Source organism: Poecilia reticulata, linkage group LG2, assembly GCF_000633615.1.
Source record: "Poecilia reticulata strain Guanapo linkage group LG2, Guppy_female_1.0+MT, whole genome shotgun sequence".
Classification (NCBI taxonomy): Eukaryota; Metazoa; Chordata; class Actinopteri; order Cyprinodontiformes; family Poeciliidae; genus Poecilia; species Poecilia reticulata.
In genome coordinates, this window is record NC_024332.1 from 41,136,529 (window position 1) to 41,148,308 (window position 11,780).

Genomic DNA, 11,780 nt, shown 5'->3' on the forward strand with positions numbered 1-11,780 from the left:
TGATGCCCTGCAGACTTTCATCATAGAAAGACCTCATTTTGTCTTTTGAGATTTTTATGAAATCACCATCCCATGAAGCACCAAGATCTGACTGAACAAAGTTTTCTGAACCTGTTTTTTCTTTAGCTAATATTCCCAGTGCGAATGGGCAACCGATCTGAACATCTTTATCAACTTGTTTGAGATTGGTAAAATCATACATAATTCTCTGAGCTGCACCAGGAGATTTTTGTTCATATTCATCCCAGATTCCTTCAGGGAATATCTCTCTGAGAAACTGCTTAAATTTTCTGTCTACAGTTTGTCCTCCCAGATCATTTCCAGAGACTTTGTGTCGTTCCTTCAGGCCTCCTCCACCCAGGACTTCATGAACAGTGATGTCAATAGTTCCTCCTTAGATAAACAGGGGGAATAATAGAGAAAAAATGTTTAATAATCCAAAGAATCAGATGTACAGTATTCAAGTTTCAGCCATTTTAGTTCATAAAATATATACATTGACCACTTTATTAGGTACACCTGTCCAGCTGCTAACTCAAATATTGAAACAGCCAATCACATGGGAGCAACTGAATACATTTAGGCACGTAGACATGGCTAAGACGGTCTGCTGCAGTTCAAGCCGTGCATCAGAAGGAGGAAGAAAGGCGATTTACGTGACTTTGAACGTGACATGTTTGTGGCTCTGCTACTGAATTAAGCTGTACTGACCCTTGCAAAATTGTCTTACTAATAAAATAATTAGCCTTAATAAAATCTAAAAAATGTTGTGGACATTCAATTAATGAGTCACCTTAAAGTTCATTGATGGTCATAAAATAGCTATGAAGTTTGATTCGGGGAGGAAAAAGTGAAAAATGTTTTATAGGTTGCTTTTAGCCAAAACAACACCCTTGGGACTCGCACGAGTCACTAAAACCAACCTGGTTCAGTAACAAGTGCAAGTTGTAAAAAAGAGAAAGAGCGACCGTTAACAGGTGTGCTCTGTGAAGCTAGCTGGTTGCAAGCTGCTCAATCTGGCTAATTCACAGGGTGAAGAAGGGTGGGACATCTGGAGGGAGAGGTCGTTAGAAACCAGGCTAGTCTTTCTCGATGCCAGCATAAACAGAGTTTACTTCAGTTCTGAACAGGGTAAAATCCCATCAGATTTAGAAAACTCAATTCACCCGTTAGATGGAGAGCTGGCTGCACATCTCCCTCCTCTGAGAAGGGGAAGTAGAGAGAGAGAGAAGGGGGGGGAGTTGTTGCGTAACAACACGTGTCAACGCCGCAGCCTACCTCATTATTGCTGCTGACCATGTCCATCCCTTTATTACCACAGTGTACCATCTTCTGATGGCTACTTCCAGCAAGATAATGCACCATGTCATAAAATGTGAATAATCTCAGACTTGTTTCTTGAACACGACAATGAGTTCACTGAACTTGAATGGCCTCTAGTCACCAGATCTCAATCCAATAGAGAACATTTGTTATGTGGTGGGACAGGAGATTCACATCATGGATGTGCAACAAATCTGCAGCAACTGAGTGATGCTATCAGGTCAATATGGACCACACTCTGAGGAATATTTCCAGTACCTCGAATCTATGCTATGACATATTAAGGATATTTTGAAAGGGCAAAAGGGTGTCCAATCCGGTACAAATGGTACATGATAGGGAGGCTGATCAATGTATATCAAAAAATAGCTTTTATATCACTTTAAAAGCTATATTCTTCTGTGTAAATATGGTAAAAGAGGTTTGTGAATGAATCAATAACACATTGCATCAGAATCACAGACTCATTACCTCCACAGTCGACAACGATGTACTGAGTCCCTGGAAACTGATCCAGTGACTCTGCGTTGTGCTTCTCAGAGATGAAGCCATCAGATGGAAGCTTCTTACACCAGATTGAAGCAGCTTCTGGTTCCAGTGCCATCACCAGTTTCTCCTCATCTCCTTCTGTTATAATACCTGCCTACAAGAAGATAAACTCTCATCCATCTGAACATTTCAGAATGTCATTGTTTCTGTAAAACCTGATGTTACCTGCATTGCAGCTTCTCTCATGAACTGTTTAGCTGAAGGATCCCAGATGGCAGGAACAGTCAGGACCCAGGTGAAGTCAGAGGGCAAGAAGATTTTCCCTTCTGTGTTTCGGCTGATTGTTCTCAGTGCCTCTTCTTTAAGAAATCTCAGGGATTCTGAGAAAACTTTCAATGCCTTCATAGACTTTCCATTGGCTGCTTTAATGTTCAGATTGCTGCTGAGTTTCTGGAGTTAAAGTATTATTTAGTTGTTAGATACAGCAGTGTAGTTGTATGAGCAGTGATTGTACTCTTCATTATACATTTCTGGCAGGATGTTTAGCAATAAATAGTAATCTCATATCATTGTTTACTGATGCCTTTGTGCATTTTCCTTGAATGTTTTCTCATCAAACAATTTATATAAATAATCAGTCTCTATTCTTTCTCTCTTATTCTCTTCTGCAATTCAAAGGTTTCATCACATAATCTAGAATAAGCAACGTTATCTAAATATTGGTGTAAAACTATTGTTCATACTTACTTTGCTATAGAGGGCCATCTTGAAGTCTTCAAAGTAATAATGTTTCTTTGCTTCTTCTCCGCTCATTTCCTTGTATGTCATTTTGGCTTCATAGCCAAAACTCAGACATTTTTCATCTTTATTAAATAAAATGCAGGTTGGAGTCTTTGGGGAGTCAAATCCATACTCCTTTCCCCACTTTGGCAAGTATGGCTGACTTTCTTCCTCTCCTTTAGTGATATTAAAGGCATAACCACTAAATGCAGTGCCAAAGTCAATTGCTATGACAAACGAGTCGCCCATTGCAGAAAGAAACAACAACAAGTCAAGGTAAAGAGAAAGTGTCACTGGACTGGTAAGTAGCAGTCAGACTGCATTTATTTATCTCTCTGTAAACCACACCTCCTGCTTCTCTATGTCACATCCATTTAAACAGAGATCTTCATTTACTTTATGTTCTGATAATGAAATGAAAATGAAGTTTGACGTAAACCACATCATTTTGTTCTTACTTATAATTCATTGGTTTCAAGGCACATATATTTTTAAAATACATGTTCAACCAATGGAATGGAAAGAACATAAATGAAAATATGATTACGAAAATAACTATAATGTTAAAATCTTATAGACTATATATGACTGCATGTCTAAGATGTTTCTCTGATTTAAGACACCTGATTAAGATTATTCAGCAAAAGCCTGTTAATTAGACATAAATTGAAATCATGTGTGCTTGAATCAAGGAAACACCTAAAATATGCAGGAGTGTCTCTAGAGGACCAGAGTTGGGAAACACTGTTCTAGAGTTACAGGGAGAACTGAAAATGAGTCATCAAAGACTCGCCAAAAGAAGAGCTATGTTCTAATTTTAAATCTAATTATGGAATTACTTTTTACATGTTGCATGCAAAATATTAAATAAAGAAAACTCTATGGGTGCAAATAACTTACATACATCTTTTTGTACATATTTTTAAAGATCAAAATAGAACCCAAACAATATATTATAACATTTGCAATTAAGGAAAGATTGTTCCCTGAAATGACGAGAGGATTCCCAGAGCAATTATCTGACTCTCTATTTCCTGATTAGAAGAATGTTTTAAACTGAAAGTAAAAATCCTGAAACAAAAAAAACTGGTTTTTAAGAGGTCACTCTTGTAGGAATTCTAACAGCTTTCCTTTTCTCTTTCGTTCATATTTTTGGTTGTTAACTCTTAAGGTATGTTGCGTTTAAATTCTGGGAAAACTGAGTGATTGTTTTGCTTTCAGTTTGTTCAGGGGTTTTCTCAGGTGCCTTTAGTAGTTAATTTCCTTATCTTTTCATGCAAATACATAGAACAGTATTTCCAAAAGTCATTTGATATTATGTATACCAAACACATTGTGAAGACATGGTAGTAAAATAATTGCTAAAAGTTTTTATTATTTAAAATTAATAAAAAACCTTTTTATTTTTCAACTTTTTTTTATTTTAAGGTCATGGCAACAATCTGAACACCAAATATGAGAAGTGAAAGAAAGACTACTAAATTAAAGCTTTGCCTTCTAAATCCGAAATTGCATGTGCACCAGTGTTACTTTCAGTGGGTTTCTGATGATGGCACTGTGGTTTCTTCAGAAAAGGATTAACCATCAAGTAGCCTGGAAGAGAAACCTTATACTTTACAGCATTATTATCCTTTTTCAACAAAAAAATATAATATACCGGATCAACTAGAAAAAGAGGACAGTGATTGGGAAATTCAGCCTTGCAGAGAACTAAAGCTACAGACATTAGGATACAAAGTTTTGAGGGACCACGGCTCCTGCCCAAAAACCTGCACCAAAACATTCTTCTGGTGCTCGTTTTATGCAATTCTGAGGTTGAAAGCTGCTTTGGTCTTTTTGAGAGGATTGCCTTGACATTTAACTGGCCAAAAGAATCTGTGCTTCGCTTTCCATGGAAAAAGACCTATCATATGAGACACTTAAAGTTATAGTGTTGTAGTCATATGAGTTGGTGGCAGAGACATATAGGCAGGGTTTTTGTGATGTCAGAAGAACCATAAGCCAAACTCATTTTGACATTGCCCTGAAAATAGGGTTGCTTTTTCACGGGTGGTGTGCAGTATGTGAAATTGAAGATCAAGCTTTCATTTGAAAGCATCTTGCTTGAAATGTTTTAAAACGCTATATCTGAAATGGTTACAGTTTACCTTAATTAACAGAATTGCTACCTTATAGCAAGCTGCTGTTCTGGCCAACAAGTCCAATTTGACACCAAAGTCTACTTTTGGTCAGCGTGATCCTCTCAGACGGCTGACAGTGGCCTAAATTCTAATTCTCCTCCATCTGAGAGCAAAGAGGAAATGTCTTTCTGTTTGATGCCTTGACACCTGATTGGTGACTGTGAACTGCTTTGATCTAAGTAACAGAGAGTTTTCCACTAACTAGCCAAAAGGAGTGAGACTCTTTCAAACAATCTCTGCTCATTTCCTCAGGGAACAACTTCTGATCACCCTGATGGAAGCTTTAAACCTTACATATTTGATGGTTTAGTATCTCTTACAGGTCGACCTGAAGACCAGCAAACCAGTGATGGTGCTGAGAACTGGTGGTGCACAATCCTTGACCTTAGCCAATGTGAGGTCTACTTGTGATGTAAGTAACACTGTGAGAGGCATTAGGATGCATCGTTTGCTTGTGCCCCTTCATTGTGTTTATGTGAAAACGTTACTAGTTTCTGATCAAGGTGGTGCTCTGCCTGCTAAAGAAAATTGTCAGAAATGAGAAGACCATCCTGTTGAAACTTAATTGCCTGTGACTTTTGATGCACCTATTAATCACAGAAACCTGTTGCATTTCTGGCAAAATGTTTTGCATTACACACTGTAATGGGTAGGAAACAACCTTTGTTTTCCCATGAAAATGTTGCCCTGATGCACAATCGGGCAGCTGTCCATAAATTGCCCTAGTGACAGAGTTGGTTTAGTTAACAGGGAGTAACTGGGATTTAGCTGTTTGTTTTTCTGGCCCTTATTTGGTTCAGAGCAAAGTGTCAAATACAAACAACATTTCTACACCTGACAGCAGAAAGACATGGTTACACCACATAAGCATGTTGAGTACTATCATCCAAGGGAGACCGGGTCATGAGAGAAGTTGAAGAGAATCCAAAAAATTGCTATCCCTGTGGTTTCCTCTGTGGTTTGTGCTCTGCCTTGGTTGGATGAGTTAGCTTGGTTTCCAGATGAAAACTCCAGTAAGCTGGCAAACTGAGTTTCTTGCCAGTGTAACAACTCATCTGTTGTTACATCGTCATCTGTCACATGCTCACGGATTTGCTCTATACTTCACTTCTTCCTAACCTCACTACCAAGCGTGTCCTCACCACTTAATGAAATGTTGAATGAAATGTTTAAAATTTAAGAACTAAAACGTAGATATTGCAGGTAATTTTTAACTTAAAGAATTTGACTACAAGAACTTGCAAAATCTTTTGTGGCTATAAATTTATGTAAAACTCTAAAAAAGTATTTTTAATATTAAAGAAAGATTGTTGCATGAAATTGTGAAAGGATTCTCAGAGCATTGATATTGCAATAACCCACTATGTGGTTTACAAATTAAATTATGTTTAAACTGAAAACTAAAAGAGCTGCAGCAGAAAAACAGGTTTTACAGAGGTTGGTCTCAAAGGAATTTAACTGCTTTCTGTTTCTCTTTATTTGTTTTCTCCTGGTTGTTAACTTTCAAGTATGTAGCTTCTTTCTTCACTAGGGAAACTGAATCATTGGCTTGTTTTCAGTTTGTTCAGATACTTTGTCATGTGCAGTTCATGTTGAAAAATCCATCGACTTTCCATTCACATAGAAATTACATGATTCCCAAAATATCTGTACAGACTAGACTGAGAAGAAAGAGTGATACAAAAGAGTTATTTTAATTTTTCTCTTTTGATTAAATAATTTTACTTTATTTAATTTATTGTTACCAATTTGGCTCATAGTTGGCAGTAAAAAGGAGAAAAAGCTTTCTCAAATATACCTGTTAAAAAATTATGTTCACTGTGAAAAGAAAAGATGATTATGTCCAGGATAGAAATAAACATCCTGCCTAGGTTGCTGATAAGATTTAATGACCCAGAAAAAAAAAGTTGAAACCAAACACATTATCCATTGGGCCTGACGGAGACAAAAAGGTGAGAGAGAGTCCTGAAGCACTGTGTTTGAGTTACCTTTGGACCTGTCATACCCACGTTTGTGCGGCTATCTTTGTGGGGACTTTCCATTGACGTCCATTCATTTCTGCAGCCTAAACTTTACCCTTAACCTAACCATAACCAAAACCTAATTCATACCGTAGTCCTAATTCTGACCCGACCCAAAAACAGCATTTTCTGCGGAACCAGGTTTCTGTCCCCACAAGGATCAGTGGGTCCCCACAGCATAGTATGAGTCAGAAAAATGATTCCCATGAGGTATTAGAAACAAATGCACTGCACACACACACACACACACACACACACGCACACGCACACCTCTCAGGAGCAAGTGGAAATAATGAGCTATCACAAACAGATCAAACCTGCCCAACTTAAGGCTCTCAAGCCATCACAGACTGCTTTGGTCATCCTTCACAACTTCTCCTTCCACTTGCTGACTGGCCTGGTTGAAATTCTGCTGAGGAAATCCCCTTCAATCAAAGAAAGACCAGACAGCAAAGTGAAGGAAAACAAGAATCGAGGAGAATTGCGAAGAAAGGCAATGGCCAGGTTAACTCAGTCTTCATCTCAAGATGTTCTGCAATCTCATCTAGTTTCAGTGAAAATCATCATTTCTCTTCAATATTTGAGCTCCATGGTTACTTTCATTCTTGCCTGGAATGTTAGCTGGAGAGGCACCAGCAACCCTCCAGACCTCACTAAGGGACAAGGGTGTTAGAAAATGGGTGGATGGATGGATGGTTACTTTCGTTAAGGGTTGGTATCTTCAATTGCACTCAACCACTTTCGGAGTCCAGTTCTTATTGTAGCAAATATTGTAAATCTTTTATCTATAGTTTAGGTCCATCTGAAATACAAATAATCATAGTAGAACACATGCATTTTCAGCAACACTGCAATAAAGTTTACAAATATGATTGAGAGGTTAATCTATTATTAGCAGTTTGGTAAGAATTATATTGTTTTCAAGTTGTATTTAAATCCACCATCATGTTCCGTCCACCTGCACAGCTAAAGTGCCACCATGCTGAAATAAAGGTGCTAAAAATTTAATCTAAATATGTTTAAAAAATATAACTCTTCTTCTTGGATGTTTTTTGTGAACAAATATGATGTTAAGAATAAAATAAAAAAATATGTAATGTGAGGGTCCCTGTTTTTTTAAGAAAACTGTCACTGAGGTTTTGTACGTCTGAGAAAGAAAAGGGAAGAACAAAAGAATTTGAAAATGTTTTTATTTAAATTCATCACCTTTACAACCTTTTCCAAATATTTATGTAACATGTATGTGAGTATTACAGTAAAAGTATTTTTTTAAATTTGTTCTCAGTGGCTACTTTTAACATTTTAAATGACTTTATTGACACAGTATAGTTGAAATCCCCACCAGCAGCAAGTAAAGTAGAAAAATTATATCTAACCCATAATTTCTAATTTTGACTAATTTGTAGCAAAGGTTATATGAGTACATCAGCTACAACATATTTTAAAAAGAGACATTTTTAAAGACTCACAGCTAATCTCCAATAAACCATAATTGTAGATCATTAAAATTTTGATGTGAAGCTTTGGTCCACTATGCTAGGTGGTCTCATAGTAAAGGTAAAAAAATCTGTTTTCACAGGTTTACATGGTAATTATATGTTTAGTTTACCAGTAAGTGTTTATCAGAGCACTCTCTTAGTGATGATAGAATTTTTAATCTTTAAGAGTCCATTCGGCACAAGTTGATTTTTCGTCTTAACAATTTATGAAAATCCCACATTCAACATCCATGTCTTTAAGATGCCCCTGTCATAATGAATTGTTGTGTGGACAAAGAAAATGTGTTTTAATCAGTGTCCTCTGAAGGACCTGATTGCTCTGTTCCAATACTGACAGCATCTTCTTCATCATCATCAATGACACATTCCCTGTCTGTGGTCATGAAGTCAATTTTTACTGTTTGTTTCTCACCACTAATCTGGTTTGTCCCTGTAGCTGTTATCTCTGTTGAGCCAAAGTTAATTTCCAGTTTGACTTTACTGCCTCCAGTCATGTCTACAATGAATGAACCAACATCTTGCACTCCCCAGTCATCTACATACACTGGATCTTTTCTTAGTGAGCGGAAAAATCTCAGTTTAATCTCTACCTGGTCTGCTCTTGCTGGAGAACATAAGAACTCCTTGGTATCCTCTGAACCAAGATCTTCACCTTCTTCCACCAGTTTCCTGAAAATATCTCGACTCAATTCCCCAGTCTGGGATGTAAATTTCTTTTCTTCCTTATGTTTGCTCTCATCAAACTTCTCACAAACAGCAAATCCATAAGTATAGGAACTTTTCCGAGAARCCACAACATCTGGGTTTCTACCAAACTCTACAGCTCCTCTCAGAATCGCCTCCTGAGCTCTGAAAGGACACAGAACTTTACACTGWTGTCCAAACTGGTCAGTRATGTGCTGCTGCAGTATKTTACTCTGAGCGTAWCCRCCCACTAACAGAATGTACTTGATGGTGAGACCACTGGTAAAGATTTTTATGAGATTCTCAGTGATGCCCTGCAGACTTTCATCATAGAAAGACCTCATTTTGTCTTTTGAGATTTTTATGAAATCACCATCCCATGAAGCACCAAGATCTGACTGATCAAAGTTTTCTGTGTCTGATTTTTCTTTAGCCAACTTTCCCAGTGCAAATGGGCAGCTAATCTGAACATCTTTATCAACCTGTTTGAGATGGGTAAACTCGTGCATAATTTTTTGAGCTGCACTGGGAGAGTTTTGTTCGTATTCATCCCAGACTCCTTCAGGGAATATCTGTCTGAGAAACTGCTTAAATTCTCTGTCCACAGTTTGACCTCCCAGATCATTTCCAGAGACCTTGTGTCGCTCCTTCAGGCCTCCTCCACCCAGGACCTCGTGAACAGTGATGTCAATAGTTCCTCCTTAAATAAACAGAGGAGAGTAAACAGATAGAGAAGAACAGTTAAATTATCCAAAGAATCACATTTACAGTATTGCAGGGGTTTAGCAACTTTAGTTCACAACTAATATCAAAAAATAGCTTTCATATCAGATAATATTCTTCTGTGTAAAGATGGTAAAAGTGGTTTGTGAATGAATCAATAACATTTCATCAGAATCACAGACTCATTACCTCCACAGTCGACAACGATGTACTGAGTCCCTGGAAACTGATCCAGTGACTCTGCGTTGTGCTTCTCAGAGATGAAGCCATCAGATGGAAGCTTCTTACACCAGATTGAAGCAGCTTCTGGTTCCAGTGCAATCACCAGTTTTTCCTCATCTTCTGTAATAATACCTGCCTACAAGAAGAAAAGCCCTCATCCCTCTGAACATTTCAGAAGTTCATCAGTTTATGTTAAACCCGATGTTACCTGCATTGCAGCTTCTCTCATAAACTGTTTAGCTGAAAGATCCCAGATGGCAGGAACAGTCAGGACCCAGGTGAAGTCAGAGGGCAAGAAGATTTTCCCTTCTGTGTTTCGGCTGATTGTTCTTAGTGCATCTTCTTTAAGAAATCTCAGGGATTCTGAGAAAACCTTCAATGCCTTCATAGATTTTCCATTGGCTGCTTTAATGTTCAGATTTCTGCTGAGTTTCTGGAGATTACAAAATGTAGTTGTATGAGCAAAGACTGCAGTCTTAATATTCATCCCCCATTATATCTGCACATTTAACAAGAAACAGTTATGTAATTCACTAATTTACTGTATGGCCCTGTATGTTTTCCAGATCTCCATTCAGTCTCCTTTTGATGTTTTATCACACAATTTACTAGAGATTATCTGCTGTGATTTTAAATGAACTCTTAGCTGAAGAACAACCCAATTGCCTCCAATTTATTGTGTGGACATCATTGTACATTTATACAATTTATAGGCAACATTTATAAGCATGAAGCTTATTGTTCATACTTACTTTGCTATAGAGGGCCATCTTGAAGTCTTCAAAGTAATAATGTTTCTTTGCTTCTTCTCCACTCATTTCCTTGTATGTCATTTTGGCTTCATAGCCAAAACTCAGATATGTTTCATCTTCATTAAACAAAATGCAGGTTGGAGTCTTTGGGGAGTCAAATCCATACTCCTTTCCCCAACTTGGCAAGTATGGCTGACTTTTTTCCTGTCCTTTTGTGATATTAAAGGCATAACCACTAAATGCAGTGCCAAAGTCAATTGCTATGACAAACGAGTCGCCCATTGCAGAAAGAAATGACAACCAGTCAAAGTAAAGAGAAAATGTCACTGGACTGGTAAGTAGCAGTCAGACTGCATTTATTTATCTCTCTGTAAACCACACCTCCTGCTTCTCTACGTCACATCCATTTAAACAGAGATCTTCATTTTTATTATTTCATTATCAAAACAAAATTAAAATAATGTGTACAATTAAATGGTTTCAAGGCATATGCCATTTTAAGACATGTTCAATAAATAGATTTGAAAGAACAAACTTACATGTTTACAGAAATAACTAACATGTTGAAATCCTCTAGACTCCTTAATTTGGTCAATATTTCTGGGGGTGTTAAAGTGTTCAAACTCAGAACCCCATCACACTAAGAAGTGGCAGGTTGTAATTTTAAGTCTAATGATGGAATTAAGTTGTATATGTTACATGCAGTATTATACATTCAAAAACAAAGTGTATGGATACCAATAACTTACATAACCCTTTTGTATATTGTTAAAAATTAAACCAAAAAACAAACAAAAATCTGTTATTAGTGTAACCCATATTATGGGCTCTTTGCACTGTTATTACCCAGTAATCAGCCACGCCCTTAACACCTCCCAACTCTAACGGACTGACTACTGACCAGCTCTCCAACTAACGGGTCCGAAAAGCCTCTAATTCCTGGGTATTACCACGGCTGAATTGTAGAGGACATTTWGTTTAAGYTGGCTGYGAGAGAGACACGTCTAAGCTCTAACTACCTTCAATYYGAACGTTATGACCCVCTACAGTTCCTRTATCAGACATCGGAGTAGCBYGCCGGTGCMCRASAACAAAAACCACATTYGT

At 37.5% G+C, this 11,780-nt stretch overlaps 2 protein-coding genes across 2 annotated transcripts in view; both read right to left on the reverse strand.

The window, feature by feature from the left end:
- The window catches only part of LOC103461822 (heat shock 70 kDa protein 12A-like), a 3,780-nt gene extending 939 nt beyond the window's left edge, over window positions 1-2,841 (reverse strand). The window contains exons 1-4 of the mRNA XM_017309383.1: window positions 2,560-2,841; window positions 2,038-2,262; window positions 1,795-1,966; window positions 67-393 (exon numbers count right to left, since the gene is read on the reverse strand). Of these exons, the coding sequence (XP_017164872.1) occupies window positions 67-393; window positions 1,795-1,966; window positions 2,038-2,262; window positions 2,560-2,841 (1,006 nt within the window). The remainder of the gene's footprint in view (window positions 1-66; window positions 394-1,794; window positions 1,967-2,037; window positions 2,263-2,559) is intronic.
- A 5,738-nt stretch (window positions 2,842-8,579) lies between these two features.
- Window positions 8,580-10,976, reverse strand: LOC103461823 (heat shock 70 kDa protein 12A-like). Its single transcript, XM_008404174.1, has 4 exons — window positions 10,674-10,976; window positions 10,130-10,354; window positions 9,889-10,057; window positions 8,580-9,676 (listed from the first exon to the last, which is right to left on the reverse strand). Exons 1-4 carry the CDS (start codon window positions 10,953-10,955, stop codon window positions 8,580-8,582), a joined length of 1,773 nt encoding a protein of 590 aa, XP_008402396.1. The 5' UTR covers window positions 10,956-10,976.
- Between the last annotated feature and the right edge of the window lie 804 nt (window positions 10,977-11,780).